At 34.9% G+C, this 18042-nt stretch overlaps 1 protein-coding gene across 1 annotated transcript in view; it reads right to left on the reverse strand.

Annotated features, from left to right (window-relative positions):
* Nucleotides 1-1219: 1219 nt before the first annotated feature.
* The window catches only part of LOC138697633 (uncharacterized), a 262595-nt gene continuing 245772 nt past the window's right edge, over nt 1220-18042 (reverse strand). The window contains exons 4-6 of the mRNA XM_069823047.1: nt 14265-14394; nt 9767-9907; nt 1220-8321 (exon numbers count right to left, since the gene is read on the reverse strand). Of these exons, the coding sequence (XP_069679148.1) occupies nt 7828-8321; nt 9767-9907; nt 14265-14394 (765 nt within the window). The 3' untranslated portion in view covers nt 1220-7827. The remainder of the gene's footprint in view (nt 8322-9766; nt 9908-14264; nt 14395-18042) is intronic.

The raw sequence follows: 18042 nt of genomic DNA on the forward strand, positions 1-18042 counted from the left end.
TGACAATCGCACGCATGTAGGCTAGAAAAATATGAGTTAAAATGCACACTTCACGTAAGAGCTCGAAAACGATTTTACTTTAAAGGACGGGATGTTTGTTACCTGCAATATTGTTAGGATTTTACAGATTCATTAAACTCTGATCATATATTATTCCGAATTTTTACAAGTTAATATAATACTTACCTTTTTTTTTTTTTGCACTATTTCTCTTTAGATAACAAATTAAAGGATGTAAGTTATATCATTCTTTAGAGATATCAGTTAAAAAAAGGGCGTTAAAGTAGATAGGTAATTTAAAAACTCTCAAATTTGATTCACTAGGATGAGTTCTCATTTTTACAGTAACATGCATTTAGTTTGTTACAGTAAATGTAATATGCATACAGATTTTGAAATTGTGTTAGACTTTGATTGTACAGTATGTGTATACACCACTGTTAAAGTTGAATTCATTAAATGAGCTGTTCAGAGCAGAAGTGGTGTAAGTCAAAAATTGGTAATGAGGGTTAAAGTAAACATTCTGTAAAATACAGCGCAAAGTAGCAATTAATATTCAATTTATTTAAACTATTCGTAGTCAGTGAATAGCAGGAAGGACATATTAATTGCTACTTTGAGCTGTATTTTACAGAATTTTTACTTTAAACCTCATTAAGTACCCAATTTTGACTTACACCACTTTTGCTCTGAACGGCTCAAATAGAAATGGTAGTATTTTGTATTAACTTACTGTTACAGAAAATGTACTATTTACTGAAGTTAAATGATACAGGAATTGCTAATATTTTAATTTGAGTTGCAGTTAAACATTTTGAACAGTAGCAGTTTATGGAGTGCAGACTTTGTCTTGGAGGGGCCCCGCTGTGAAAAGTGAAAATGTCATTTAGTTAAAATTTAAAATGACAAATCATGCATAGTGAGAGCAAGTGGTGACCCCATTTATTTCAAATTACACTTAATTCGAGATTCTTCTTAAATTATTTCCACAGGCAGCACCCTGAGCCTCCTCAAGCAGCCTCCACTGAATTTGAATACTGTTATTTTCAAATTATAAAGAGCCTACATTTCACTTTAAAATAGGACATAACTGTTAATTCTTGAACAGAGTTATTCAGTGATTTAATATTAACACGAATAGAATAATTCTGAAGCAGCTGATCTTGCTGCCTTCACTGCTTGAGTGCCTTTTGCATCTGTGATATTAATAATAAAATCATTATTTGTGAAAACTTGGAGACTTCTTTATTTTGAGTAACAATATGAAAAGATGAAGCCTAAATGTAGCACTCACTTTCACAAACTTTAAAAATTAACACTGTAACAAATTATGCATGTACATTTGAAAACTTGAAGTAAAGAAGGACAGTGGCGTAACTAGACGCTAAAAGACCTCTGAAAAAGTTTTAAGGTGGGCCCTCACCATTTTCGATTTCTACATAGTGATACCCTTACATGTTTTGTAGAGAATACTTTAATAATTTCTGTACCGGTACTACATATATTAGAAATACGTATAGTAACTCCAAATTCAATTTATATACAAAATAGATATTCAGAATTTATTTGTGATTACATTTTATGGATGTAGGCCTGTGTATAACATTTTTCATACCTTGAAACTTGTTCATTCTTGCTTTGACCTCAGCAAAGTCATTTCTTACTTCGATGCCCAGCTTCCTAGCAATGGATAGACGTTTTAAATCTTTGTCTTTCATAAACCCATGGTATTCCTCAGATAGCTTCTGATTATTTTAAGTTCGGAAAATCAACCTCTGTACAGGCATTTGTAACAGGAATGGTCAGAAACAACATCAAAGCTGTACAAATTTCCGGAAAACTGGGTGAAAAGAAGTGATTTTATACTATAAGAAGAGAGATTAGTTCACTGATTGTTGTTACTTTTGAGATCTCATTAAGTCATCACTTGTGCCGATCACATAATTAAAATTTCTCGAGAAAAATCTGAATAAATGTATTTGCTATATACTACCGGTCAGAAGTTTTCGATCAGGTATGAAAATAACTATAGACATTATTTCAATGTACCAGTACAAACACATCGGAAAAACTAAATAGACTAACAAAATAAATATTTTCTGTCTCTAGCGTTATGATATGATAGAAATTTCATAGTTCTGTGTTAATATTACATGAACTATTAGGACGAAATTGTATTAATGTGGAATCTTAGACTGCCTAATAACGTCATCTCTCGCAAAATATAGGTGGCTAATTGTTTCTACTAATATCTTGTGATGATAAAACCGTTATGACGATTGTTTTTCAGAGTGAAAACCCAGGCTGCCTATGAAAGTAACTATGTAAAAATAGAGTTTGAATAATTAAAGGTTTACAAATCTCTCTTTAATTTCTGTTAAGCATTATCCAAAGTGTCTTCTTTTGATGTAATAATATTTTTGTAACATCTGTGGCATGCCCCCATATTCCCATATGTATCCCGTAATTTATATGACATTGAAGTAGTGAAAAAAATATATTTCTAAGAGTCTCAATTGAAACGAAATCCCTGTTTTAACCACAAATCCATAGTTGTGATAGGTGATCAAAAACTTTTGACCAGTGGTGAACGTATCTGCGAATTCATTCTTATGCAGGAGATCAATGTCACTTAAATTTTGTATCATACTGTACTAGTATTTCAAGTCAGATATTTTAGATTCAGTCTATTACAGAAATGAATGCCATGAATTTAATATATTTAATGTTAGGAATGATCTTATAATAAAAGAATAGATGATGATGATGATGATGATGACTGGGTCCCCTTAATCCTGTAGGCCCCTGGACATTTGCCAGTCCAGCCATTCTGTAGTTACGCCTCTGAATAAGGACCTAAGTGTCATTTTCAAACTTTCGAGGAAAATTAATCATAATACGCGTTGAAGCTATTTGCACATACACATCCCGCCATTTATGAACACATAATAAAACGATAAAAGAAAGACTCTGGATTATGATTCTTAAGTATGTTATTATATGGCTGAGCACATCAATTGCTATTTCAATAAAAACATAATTTTCACGAAAATACACTTATATCCTTACTAGGTAGTACTTCAAGTCTTCATTTTTTAAAGAATATAAAAAGATAAAATCTGAAACACTTGACTCTTAATATAATATTGTCAGTCATACAGTACTTGGTCAAGATAGCCTTACAAACAACAGGAATACCAAAGAGAAGTTAAATTACTTGCAGTGATTTTAGTAGCACAGACATAAAGCTTTCAGTAATTTTTGTTTTCATATTAAGATAACTTCAGTGACGATCTATTGTTTCACTAATTCTCACACTTCACTTGTTTGATTGCTTCTGAAACATTATTTCAATATAAAATGGAAAAAGAGATATAATAACAGATGTACTCATCGAGAATTCTTCAGCAAATCATTCTCATTACAGGTCCATTTACACACTGCAATACTTCGAAAATCTGAACCTCCTACACATTCTCCACATGCCGAATAGAAGGACTAATTGGTTAGTCCTTTCTTAAGGGGAGTCTGTACTTCCATATCTTACAATGTTGAATTCCTCAATTTTTGGGTACACTTTTCTCAGAAGTTATAAAAGATACAAATGTAGAAAAAATAGGGCATATGTAACATACCTTTTTGCGAGATCGTGCGTATTTGCTTGTTTTCCGCACAGAACCAATACGCGGTAAGTGTGAAATACCACATTCAGTATTCCCAACCTAACACACATAACAATTTCCCTCTTCTTACCGCTTAAGCGCGACATTCATTTTACTGCTTTAGGCTTTTAACATATTATTTCTAGAGACGTTTAACATAGTAATAATTATAAATTGGAAACTTACCACTGCAATTTCACCTAAATTGCAATGTTAATTATTGTTTTTAAATATTTGCAAAAATTAAGTAAAGTCTACTACTCCACGAAACTTATTGCATTCCTCATACAAGTAACATTAAGGAAGCCGTGAAAAAATCAACAAGATTCCAGATGCGGATGTTATCACTGCAATATGTTGTATAAATAATATTGTTAAAATATTAAAATGAAAAATAAATCATTACATAACCTTACCGTTTGTTTTAAGTTCGCATTTATAGACTGGGGAGAAAAAAAAGACAGACGTATATCACGGCCTGCTGGAGTATAGTAAACACAGAAAACATTTTATAGCAACAATGTTGAAAAAAGATATTTTGGTTTTCCGAAGTTGCCGTCATTAAACAGAAACCAAGATGGAGATTTCATTGCAACTAATTAGAAATTCGTCTTTCAGGTATGTAATAAACGATCTTCGCACAAAATAATGTACGATACACGAGCGGTATGTTTGTTTTCATGTTCTCGGAAATTAAAAAAAGCTCAACTGCGTTTCGCTTTTTCAATCTTTTCCTCGAACATGAAAACGTCAACATACCGCTCTTGTAACATATATTACTATTATGTACACAACCGGTTAAATAAATTTAAAATTCCACTGAGCGATTGGCAAAAAAAAAAAAAAAAAAAAAAAAAAAAAAATATTAATTGATAATATTCTTTGCCTTATGAAAGACTGCAAACTATTTTTTTTTTTTTAATTTTTGTTGAAGATAGAAATAAATTTAATTTTTTTACCCTACTGTGTAAAATGCCATCACATTGATATTGTATATTAATTTCAGCCTTCTGGATACAATGCTTTCTGAGAAAAGTGTACCAATACCACAAAAAATAAGTGCTGAAAAATGGTGTCAAAGTTTCCATATCTTGCAATGTTAACTACCTCAATTTTGGGCGCACTTTTGTTATAAGTGGTACAACATAGAAATGTAGAAAAAATAGGACACATGTAACATACTTTTATGTATACAACCGGCTAAATAAATTTAAAATTCCACTGAGCAGTTGACAAGAAAAATATTTTTTATTGATAACATTTTTTGCATTAAGAATTACTGCAATATTTTTGCTGAAGATGGAGCTAAAAACTGACATTTAGAAGAAATAAAATCATATTATCATTTCACACATATTAAACTACCAAAAATGATAAAAACTAAAATTTCATTTTTTTTTTTTTTGTAAAAACTCGATGTACAGATTCCCCTTAAACTGGCTTCATTTCTCCTCGCCTTTCATACATCGTCCATACCATAAACATCAAGACTTAGTTTATAAATTACTACTTTATTACATTCTGTTAAAGATTCACTAGTGTCAAAATTCTATCGAGTATTAATTTTTCTATTTAGTCTCTGTCTCATTTCTAATTCAATTAAATGCTGCGATTTTAACTGATTTTTCCAGATGTAACTATAAAACAGTTGATATGTGTAGTATAATTTCATATTGTTATGATTAGCATTCTGTATAAAGAGGTATTTTCTTAAATTCACTCACTGTTTTCTTTGACATCGTAATCATTGCTGTGATGTCAATAATACTTATTGAACATGAATTTGAATGGGCAATGATAATTTGCACTTGAAAGAGTTTTTACATCTTTTCTGTCACAAATCTCACGATTCATCGTCTGTTTTACTTTCGTATGGATTATCACTTACACTCATACAGAAATGAGGAAGAAACTGAAAAAAAAAAAAAGAAAAAAACATGCAGAAGAAGATAAAAAATAAGTTAATAGTTTTCGCTTTCATAAACTCCTCGTATGTGATGAAAATTTAAATCATATGGGTACAGAAAGACAAGTTACAAAGATTGGGAATGCATGTAGAGATGTAACTCCTCATATTTCAAGGTTTGGAAGTATGATTCACCATACACAGCATTTTGCTCCTACTTAAAAGAGAGGAGAAAATAGTGTTATGTTGAAAAGAAAATAATCTCTAGTTATATGATAAACAGGGTTGTTCTTTTGTTTTCTTTGTTGAAATGGAAATGGCTTTGAAACTGTATTTATTAAATAATTGATTCTTTCAAAATACAATAACTGAGAAATAGGCTACTCTGGAGGAAGCATTTTACTTAAAGAAGAACCTTAAAAATATGATATTCTGTAAGGTTTTTTAACTTCAAAATATGATAATTGACGAGAGTACATTGATAGGAGATGTGTTCATACTCTTATGATGTTTTGCTTTAAGTAATTTAGAAAATTCTGTTGATTTCTGTTCTTTGGCCCAGAACAATATACAGTAAAATCCCTCGTAACGGGCAACCAAATAACCGGCAATACCAAAACAACGACACTTTTGTCTGGGGGGGGGGGGGGAAGAAAATGTTTAATTCTGCCACATTGCCACAGTCAGTTTTGTCACATTAGGAAGTTCATACGAACTTTCATTTTCAGTGAAGATTCGAACCTAAAATTATTGTATTATTTGTGTTCTGTGATATGTTTTAATGAAGAAAATCCACACAGTTTTTATGTTTATTTAATTATGTTCGGGTCATCAGTGTTGCCACATCAGAAAGTTTTTCACACGAACTTTTGTTTTTAGTAAATATTCGAACCTAAAATTAGTGTATTATTTGTGTTGTATGATGTGTTTTAATAAAGAAAATCCACATAGCTTTCATGTTTATTTAATCATGTTCGGGCTGTCAGTGTTGCCACATCAAGAAGTTCGCACGAATTTCATTTTCAGTGAATATTCGAACCTAAAATTAGTGTGTTATTGATGTGTTTTAATAAAGAAAATCCACGTAGTTTTTATGGCTATTTAGTTATGTTGGGGGCATCAGTGTTGCCACATTAGGAAGTTCGCACGAACGTTAATTTTCAGTGATATTGGAACCTAAAATTAGTGTATTATTTGTGTTGTGTGATGTGTTTAAATAAGGAAAATTCACACAGTTTTTATGTTTATTCAGTTATGAGCAAGTGATGAGAAATAAGCTTCACATGGCTGCAGTTTCAACATTTGGCACTATGAAATACGATTTTTTTTCGTATATACCGGTATTTATTCAATTATCCGGCAAAATCTCGTATCCGGAACTAGCCTGGTCCCTTTGGTGCCGGATAAGAGGGATTCTACTGTATTTTGATGCAATGAAGATAAGTGATTTATTTAATTTGTGCCCAAATTATAGATTGATTCTGAATAAAGAAGGCATGTGCCTGGACCAAATCATCGAAAACCGATAGTACTTCGGTCTGTTTTTATTTTTTTATTTTATTGGGTTATTTTACGACGCTGTATCAACATCAACGTCTGAATGAAATGAAGGTGATAATGCTGGTGAAGTGAGTCCGGTGTCCAGCACCGAAAGTTACCTAGCATTTACTCGTATTGGGTTGAGGGAGGGAAAACCCCGGAAAAAACCTCAACCAGGTAACTTGCCCTGACCGGGATTCGACCCCGGGCCACCTGGTTTCGCGGCCAGACGCGCTGTTACTCCACAGGTATGGACTCGGTCTGTTTATATGAAATAATGAAGATAAGTTATGTCTTGAATTTATGCCCTGAACCAAAGAACATAAATCAACAGAAATTTCTGTGTTAAAGCAAAATAGATATAAATACATGGGCACATTGCCTATCAATTTACCGTCACCATAATCTAATCAAGGAGCAACATTGAAAATTTCAATTTCATAGTCTTACATTTCGAAATAGTAGATTGGTGTTCGTTTTCAAGACTGGTAAGATACATGAACATTCAGTATGAAGGACCTGAGTAGCAAATGCAGGTCACGAGGGGAAATTATGTTGTTCAGTACCTTATGTCTGTGTTACAGCTACATAAACTTCATTTCTAACTAGTTTGGATAACTGGATTTTTCAAAAAGATGTAGATATAAAAATCTAATTTCATTAAAAAGAGAAAAATATTAGTCCTGGCCTCACTCCACTTGGTGGAAGTTACAGTGAATGTTATTTCTTCTTCTTGTGCTTTAGTCCTGATGCAAACTGATCACAAGGGCTGCTTGCCTCTCCTGCAGCTGCAGGCGTTACCTGTAGCTTGGGAACTGTCAAGGGCCTCATGAGCGACCTGACCTTGGGAGTGGGGAGCACAGGCGAGCTGGCACAGAGAGCTGCTGTAGTAAGCTGAGAGACGAGGGAGTACCTATGAGGAGGGGACTCGGACCCGGAGCTGTTTGTGCGGAAGGCACGCTGTAGTCGGGACTTGAAACCCACGGACTGCGACGAGCTCTGCCCGCTGGTGATGGGCAGCTTCCCTGCCCCCATCAGAAGACGAGTTCCAAGCTCTGGCTCACTACCCCATCGGCCGTAGGCAGTTGTTCTCTCAAGAAGGCGGTGGCGAGCGAACTTCTCGATCACTTCTGCACACACATATCGCCCACAGAATCGTGCCCATTGTTCAGCCCTTAGTCCTCGACCTGTGTCTCTCATGGTGGGCGAAGCACCTGTTTTGGAAAGGAAAGGAAATGCTTCATTTTCAATTTGCTATGAAAACAGTTACATTGCAATTAGTACTTACGAACTATGTACAGGGCTTCTACTAGAGTATGTGTTCTGACCGCTAGCGCAGTGTTTCTCTTCTTGGTGGCTGGGCATGTTGCAGCTGACTGCACTCATGCGTTAACTCTGCTACTTAAAATTTGTATAAAATAATACCGGTACCTTATAGAGGATGCTGGAAATGTCTCCCTCCCTCGGCTAAACAGGCTTTGTATCGGAAAAACACATTCTGATTGACACGGTTAAGTTCGGCCACTGTAACGTTTCTGCTTTCATTTGTTCTACCGGTATATACGATATTTAACCTCACAATTATTAAAACGCTCAATTTAAGAACAATGAAGAGAGTACAAAATGTGTTCTACTCATAAAAAATCAGGGAAGAATTAAAGACATGGTCTATCAGGTGCGTCCAACAACTAGAGAAGACATGAAACAAAGAATTAGAGAAGCCTGTGGATCTCTCAGCTGTGTTGAAGTGTAATCACAAATGTTAGGAGGTGATGAGAACATTGTTTAGCACAGGGTGGCGGACATTTTGAACATTTACTATGAAGAATGTATGTATGTAAACAACATACAGCATTTCTCAGAAGATACAACTTTTGTTGCTTTGTGAGTAAACAATGAAAGTTAGAAAAGAAAAGTTTCACTAAAAGTTTTCTTTTTAAAAGTAATTTCCAATGGTACCTTCAATGACCCATTTTCTCATTTGAAATTTCGAAGTTGACCACAAGTACGGTTTCTTACGGGAAATGGTACTACCATAATCGATTCTTTACATAGGTTCTGGTTATCAAAATTTTTTTATGAAACGCTCGGTATATATAGATTTATTATTATTATTATTATTATTATTATTATTATTATTATTATTATTATTATTATTATTAATACTAAAATTACCATCCATGTCTTATTCTTAGAATTGTCATAGTAGTGCCTGGTGCCTGATAATGAATGAGTAAAATGGCAAGAGTGGAATTTATTATCAAACGAAGTATAAGCATTACAGTTTTTATTCCCAATAGCTCAACATAAATGATCAGTTTTCTTTGACTGCTAACTTACATTTCTTGAAATATTGTGGTGGATAATGCGTAAAATTTTGTACAAAAATTTTGGATCCGCCTACGGTAGTAATACATTATTTATTGTATTGACTTTTGACTGTTAAAATTGGACTGCAGTCTTCGGAGTCATGAAGAGTTTACCAAGCAGATTCCCATTGGAAGTGGTAAAATTAAGTTTTATTATGGTTCACTGCGTGAAAAGCCATAATCTTTTATGATGCTGCTGCCACAGTTTTTTTATTCATTGATGCATTTGACTAGAAACTTAATTAACCAATGATCACCGTTGTACATTGTATCTGATGCAGAAGACATACCAGCAAACAACAAGAGTTTGGCGCATTTTGTACGGCCTTGTAGAGCAGCTTTCATGAGCGGCGTGAAGCCCAGTGCGTTTCTTGCGTCCACCTCGACTCCAGTGCACTTGCTGAGCATATAGTTCGTAACTTCCACATGACCTGGAAAGCAAATGGTGATGGAATTATATCAGAACCATTATAGTGGAAACTGTTAGCACAAATTCACTATGATTCTGTTCACTTAACATTCGCTAAGTGCTAATACTTCACATTATAAGCTACTTTGCTATTATACAAAGAGAAAATATTGTGATGCTACTCAAATTTTTTCCGCTTTTGTAGCTCAGTTGTCACAGCGCGGACTCAAGTTCAAATCCCGGCGATAGAGGAATTGTGTTTGTTGTGGACAAAGTCAAGGTTGTGGGAGTTTTTGTCCGGGTTCTCTCGTTTCATCCCCATCATTTCACCAACGCATTCCGCAATTCCGAAAATTATACAACCCCCGCTTGGAAAATAGGGCACCACTTGTGTTTGTATGACATCGAATGGGTAGTCCACAATAGTTGTATTCCTCGCGGTTAGTCGAAGAATTGCACAGCATATGACAGTGCTGGCGGATTCTAGATGATTCATAGATCTTCAAAAGAATCATCGTAGTCCCTCCTCTTGCAGGCCACTGCGACTCAAGGTGGATGTACGAGGTACGGCAGACCACCATCAGGGGTTGGATATATCAAATGGATGGCAGGAGAGGAATGCGTGATGTGGCGTGGTTTAGTCTTGGAGCATAATCGGCACGCAACTCATTCCAACACGAGTGCACAAAAAGCCTACTTAAGTTGACGTGATTAGGGATACATCATACCTCGTCCGATTAACATCTACACTTCTACCATAATTTATTTCGATACTTTTATAGAAGTACAGGTTTTGAGGGTTGTGGAAAGCCTAAATAATGTTTTGACATGAATAAGTCTGTAAGTTCGGTCCAGTACTACGGTGCCATCCCAGAAAGTCGACCGACACATTGTGAGGTCAGTTTTAACGCGCCTATAATTTCTGAACAAGAAGACATATTCTAATGAAGTAAAAGGTGATAGATGAAGGATCATTGTATCAACCGTGACCTTCAGTTGGAGCGGGTGATGTCAAGTAGCGATACGAGGGAGGGCGGAATTTTAGGCACGAATTGGCAGATCGCGCAGCATCCAAGGCAGTGTAACTCGAGAATGTGAAGCGATAAAACGTTCGAAGTGGTGCCAAACGATTCGTAACGAACTGGGCTGCGATCTCACTTGAGTAACAATCAGTGGTTAAATTGAAACTAGTACTAGTGAAATTCAGTGAAAAGAAAAAATTCACTATGTCGAGCATATGTAGCGCAAACGGTAGCGAACATTGTATTGTATTTATTAACATTCCATGGTATTCACACATTGCTTACATCTAGAATATGGAACAAGTAAAAAAAAGTAGTACTATTATAAAGTCTTAGGGTGCTATTCATAGACATTTCGTTAGCCCGCGCTACGAGCGTGCTAAACTAGCCCCGGCTATCGACTGGTTACTTGTACAGGATTCATAGCATAGCATATCGCTAACACTGGTTTATGAATACGAAAACGTTAGTTCTCTGATCATCCACCGGAAGCCCGCGCTAAGAATGTCTATGAATACGGACCTTAATTTATAGTCACAGTCTAGATGAAATATATACAGACGAGATTTACAATTTAGTCTACTAGTACAACACACAGTTTTAGTATCAATTTCATGAAGTGTTATTGAATGTCATGAATTCACCTACAGAATAGAAGGCGTGAGAAATTAGGTACTTCTTTAATTTGGCCCTAAATAATTTTATGTTTTGACTTTCATTTTTTATATCGATAGGGAGGCTATTAAAAATGTTTACTGCCATATAACGCACTCCTTTTTGATAGCACGATAGACTTGCCGATGGAGTATGAAAGTCATTTTTTGACGTGTATTTATGCTATGAACTGTTGAATTAGTTACAAAGTTTTCACAATTACATACGAGGAAGATTATTTAGCCATGGGTATTATTTGTAGTTTTTTTAAAATAGTCCTACACGATTCCGTAGATTTGGCACCTACTATTATAATAGGAATATACTGTTACTATCTGTGGAATTTCCCCAGAATATTATTCCAAAACTCATTACCGAGTGGAAGCATGCATATAAGTAAATGGGTAGCAAACGCTACGGCACGATGGTTACTATAACAACCGACGTGTTTACTCTCATTGCATACAAGATGGCTACTTCCAGGAGTCTCAGAACAGCGAAGGTGTACCGGGTTTTCGCGAAAGAAGAGATGTTGACGCTTAACTTAACAGCAATTCTATTAGCGACGTATTCACGCATGCAATTTGCCGCTATGTCTCCGATACAGCGTACTCGGATTTTTTTGGCATGTCATCTGTCCATCGGTGTTTTTGTAGTCTTTCTTGATAAACTGTTAGACGATATGTTCATGCTTGTTGTGTACGGGTGAATTCGTAGTGAAACTCTACACATGAAATGCAGCCGCTTTAACGCTTGTTCAATGAGAAAAGTAAAATAAAACAGATTGGTTAAGTCAGCAAGATCTTGGAATCTCAAAGTTACCGTGCAGATTGCATCAGCAAGCTTATAATTGAGGATTATGGACGGGAGTTTTGAAGTAGTCCATTTCACCTGTTTAAGACGGCATTCTTTGCTGTTAGGGTAGGAATTCGAGTAGGTGGGAGTTCCAAGTTATGCATGTTATGACTAGACTCTCTTTATTCGCATAAACGATAAACGCAGCAAATATTTTAAAGCCATTTGCAGTTATCTTTACAAATCATGTGATTACGATTAGTAACATACAGACATGATTTTCACGAATTACAGCAAAAAGTTCAGTTTGAAGCGAAAATCAACTCATTTTGCGAAAAGTGCCAAATTCTAGCTATAAGTTATTCATAGAAACGGATCTAGAAACGTCACGAAACGAATAAATTCATCATCGTTTTCAATTAAAGTCTGCATACTTATGCAGAAATTTCTTCGTAGCACTTTGTCCTCTCGTTTTAGGTCTTGCAGAAACTGTAGTCGGTACGGATGAAATCTCAACCGCTTGCGAAGGATCTTGCCTTAAAATCAGTGTACCATTTACGGATTGTAGGCCCACTGGGTGGATCTACACCAAACTTTGTTCGATAATGCCGTTGCACATGAATAACCGACTGGTTCACACAGGGTGCGAATTAAGATTTCTGATGGGGGGAGGGAGGGATAGAATCCTAGATAGAGAATTATACCATACATAAAATTATTATTATCCTCATTCGATACGGCTCAACGCTTGGTCGCATTGAGTTGCTTGCCTTGCATCTTGATAAATAATAATAATAATAATAATAATAATAATAATAATAATAATAATAATAATAATAATAATAATAATAATATCCATGAACAGGCTTAAGATAAGATGTGTACCTAAGTTATTGATTGTTGTCAGCTTGCCGGTGATAATACATCAATATTATTTTCTTTGCTTACTTTATACTGTACTTTATAAAATACACTCGTATTAAAACAATTATATTTTCTGAGGGGGGATAGAAGTTATCCCTGGCAGGGATGTTAATATGAATTCATGAGGGGGGGGATAACTTTCCAACAGGGGGGAAATCCTCCCCACCCCTCCCCGTTAAATTCGCACCTGGCCGTTCACATGGAAATCAAGCTTTTCTGTCCTCCATAGCAGCCATTTCACCTCAACAATGAACAAATTTGTTTACATGCGCTATTATGAGACAGTGTTACCAACTAGGAAAACAGTGTTGCCACAACTAAACTTTTTGAACGTGTCTGTCCATTAGTGCTATTTTCATGCATCTCAGATTCATAGAACGTAAATTACATGTGTTTGAAACCGGATAGGTGTTTTGTAGGAGCCCTGTACTAATATAAAATTTATTGCTGCCCATACCAAAAATTAAAGAAAGGATGACTGTATCCATGGTGATAATTCTCTTTTTTTTTTTTACCAGGTTTAACCAGAACAACACTGAAGTTTGTAATAACGTATTGAATTACATACTGACATCACTCTTAACAGCATTGTGACATTCATCTTTTTGACATTCATTTTTTTCCCGTGTATTCTGCATGTAATAATTTCTCCTAAACATAGTCTTACTTCCGTATAATTTTACTCGTAGCTATGCATATGAACAAAATCCCTCCAATGACTTGGGATAAATTCTTGTACTCAGAAGTCGTGAGTTCATGATCAACCTCTTTTCAGTAAAATGCTGAGGACGTGTATTTCCGCGAAAATCTCGAAGTTGATTTTTTGCGCATCACAATACTTTCTTTATACTTGTGTGTAGTGAGAGAGTAGAATAAACATAAACATTTTGGAGAATATTAGTGAACTAGTCTGTTACTTTAAACTTGCCCAAGTACGAGACACGAAACTGTCCGTAAATCACCGTGTTCGAAAGGTTTACTCACCAGCTTGCGCTGCGAAGTGGAGGGGTGAGTTGCCTTCATTGTCGGGTTTGTTGAGATCCACATCTGGCAGCTGGGTAATGGCCTTTAGCATTGGCAGCGAGCCGCTGGATACGATGTAACTCACCGGAGTCTGCAAAGCAAACCAGTTTCAGAACGGGTCTGTGCAAACAAGGCAGAATCTATCATTTATAAATGTTCCACATCTTCATTGAATGGACCAATAATTTATCCTAAATTTATGTACATCCAAGATTTTCGATAGCATGCCGCAGTTCAGTGGCGGTTCCTCGGGGGAGGGAAGGGAGGAACGTCCTCCTCACATTTTTCTTCTTTTGAAAGTAAATACCAAATAAAGTAGACCATGTGCCTTGAAATTCAAGGAAGATTCGATAATTTTTAAGTTCACAGCTATAACAAAACCTCGGTTGATCGAGTTTTAAACGACGCGCGCTCATGTGCTGCTAGAAAAATGTGAGAAAGATGCGAGATTGTTTGTGTGGAGGAAAGTCAATCCATTCCTCTTCTACTGCAGTTAGCACACATAGACAACAGCGCACTAGCGGCCAGAGAAAGAAGCAGAGTTTTAAAGCGAGTAAATGAACGGAGAGGGAGGAGATCCTCCTCTGAATCAGTCATGGACGGGAAATAGAAACCGACTGGTCGTGCATCAAGCTCACTACCGCTGTCATCTAACGATCTTGCATTCAACCAGACTATAACACATCTAGGAGGAGGTACAATAAAAACAGTTTAACGCAACGCTATGAAAGACACCATATAAACGTTTTTTAAAATTATAAATCAAAAATATTATTCATTGCACTTTATATAGGCTACTATTCATGGTTTGAAACTTTCAAGGATATTTGAAAGTTAAAGTCGGGTTTATATAAAACAAAGAGGAAGTACAGAGGTGTGAAAATTATTAGAATAATCTTAATTTTTAAGGTTTTTTAATAGTTCCTTCACAAATATTCAATGAATGGATGAATATTAGTATATAATATTACTATACTGATGTAGGATATATTTACTACTAACAATGCCGGAAAGCATTGTTGTACATTGGTATTTTTCTTATTTTACAGTTGTTATGGGAATTCAGAAATTATTATATTATGTTGGCGGAATTGGAAACATCAAAAATTAATTAAGAAATGCTTTACAGAAATTGTTCTTTGCGTTTACATTGTTGTGAAGGTTCAAATGAACGTATACATCTGTTTTGTGCATATAATTTTTTATATTTCCAATTCCGCCAACATAATATAATAATTTTTGAATTCCCATAACAATTGTAAAATAAGAAAAATACCAATGTACAACAATGCTTTCCGGCATTGTTGGTAGTAAATATATCCTACATCAGTATAGTAATATATACCAATATTCATCAATTCAATTAATATTTGTGAAGGAACTATTAAAAAACCTTTAAAATTAAGATTATTCTAATAATTTTCACACCTCTGTAGTTCTACGTTAGTATCGCAGATCTTTTTGGCCCCTGAAATTCACTTCCATTCATTGTGTACTAAACAGAGCAACAACCAAGTTGTCAGTTTTGTACAAATATATTTGAAATTGAAAGTAGGTATTCCAAACTACATTATTTTCAACATAAAAAATTGGCCACAGACAACTTTGGACAATAATGGTAGTATGACTTTACAAGAACTGATATTCTTCAAAAGCATGTGATACTGAACTTGTAAAATGTACATGTGTCAACACAGACCACGTGGGTAGGTGCATTGTTCTCGCTTTCCTCAGATTATTTCCAATTTCCGCGGTTCCGATTACGTGTTAGTAGCTATAGTCTCTTCCAACACGTGTGATGCTGTAGTGTGCTCGAAAAATGCTGCGAGGTGAATTTCCTTGTAATTGTTAATTTGCGCAATTATTCAACAATGACTGGAAGTGAAAACATTACATATTATGAAAAATTTAGGAAACTCAGTTTACAAGAACAGATTATTGCTATACAGAAGGGAAGGCCAACCCCAACACTACCTGGTCTCACATGTAAGCATGTTGGCTAATTTGTAGCATGTTTCATTCAAGAAGGTGTCACTTCGTGCTGTTAACTTCTTTCCTCCTCTTAAGAAATACGCAGGAGCCGCCACTGCCGCAGTTACTTCCATGACCGCCACATGATTTCCATAGAGAATCTGGATATGGCATAAAAATGCGGCTTGATAAATGCCACTACAAGTTGGAAGCTAAGGTGGCATATAAATGGTTTCGCATTCCGCATATGTTTCTGAAATTCATATAAAACGTTTGAAATATTTATTACATTTACGAAATAATACATTCCCCTCATTACAGCATGGCCAGCTGTTCAGAATGCTCATAATTCAGCGATATTGCCAACAGTAATTACAGAAGTCTGTTTAGTATGCTGGCAAACTCGAAGATGAAACTTGTAACGGGAGGTGCAAACAACATTTCTTATAAATTTATTCCATATGTTTTAAAATATTAACTTGTATGAAAATAATTATGCATGCTTCCTTAATTTAGTGCATTTACATATCAGAGTAAAGAAAGATGGTATTAAATGGTATAACAATTTCTTACAGGAGTTTAAAAAACAGTGGTGAAGCTAAGGTGTAAATACTGGGTAGGCTGAAAGAATCTGCTTGCCTTGTATCTTTTTATACAGCATTTATTTCTGATATTTCTTCTCCTATCGTGACTTTGACTCGTTTCATATAAAGATTACTGAACAGACTTCTCTCTTTCCAATCCATACCTATTTTCTTTAGGCTCCCCATCAGTTTATTCCAATCTACTCTGTCAAAAGCCTTTTCTAAATCCACAAATACTACAGACACTTCTTTATTCTTCTCTAAGTATCTTTCGCCGATTGTTCGTATTATATAGTATTGTATTGTATTGTATTGTATTGTATTTATTAACATTCCATGGTATTCATACATTGCTTTACAGCTAGAATATGGAACAAGTCAAAAAACTTAATACTATTAAAAAGTCTTAATTTATAGTCACAGTCTAGATGAAATATATACAGACGAGATTTACAATGTAGTCTACTAGTACAACACACAGTTTTAGTATCAATTTCATGAAGTGTTATTGAATGTCATGAATTCACCTACAGAATAGAAGGCGTGAGAAATTAGGTACTTCTTTAATTTTGCCCTAAATAATCTTACGTTTTGAGTTTCATTTTTTATATCGATAGGATGGCTATTAAACATTTTTACTGCCATATAACGCACGATACTTGCCGATGGAGTATGAAAGTCATTTTTGACGTGTATTTATGCTATGAACTGTTGAATTAGTTACAAAGTTTTCACGATTACATACGAGGAAGACTATTAATGAAAAGATATACTGACAAGCCATGGGCATTATTTGTAGTTTTTTGAAAATAGTCCTACACGATTCCCTAGATTTGGCACCTACTATTATTCTAATTACTCTTTTTTTGTAATAGAAATATACTGTTACTATCTGTGGAATTTCCCCAGAATATTATTCCAGAACTCATTACCGAGTGGAAGTATGCAAACTATATTGTTTTTAAATTATTGATTTTTATTATCTTTTGCATAGATCTAATAGCAAAACAAGCTGAATTTAGTTTGGAGGTAATTTCTTTAATATGATTTTTCCAATTTAACACATTAGTAATCCAATATTGCATCTCTCGTACCTTTTAACTATTGATTAAAGGTTTTAATATTGTGTTTATTATCACTGACTGAATGTGCCAGATACTGCGAAGCGAGACGCCTCATGCCTC

Source organism: Periplaneta americana, chromosome 4, assembly GCF_040183065.1.
Source record: "Periplaneta americana isolate PAMFEO1 chromosome 4, P.americana_PAMFEO1_priV1, whole genome shotgun sequence".
In the NCBI taxonomy this organism is placed as follows: Eukaryota; Metazoa; Arthropoda; class Insecta; order Blattodea; family Blattidae; genus Periplaneta; species Periplaneta americana.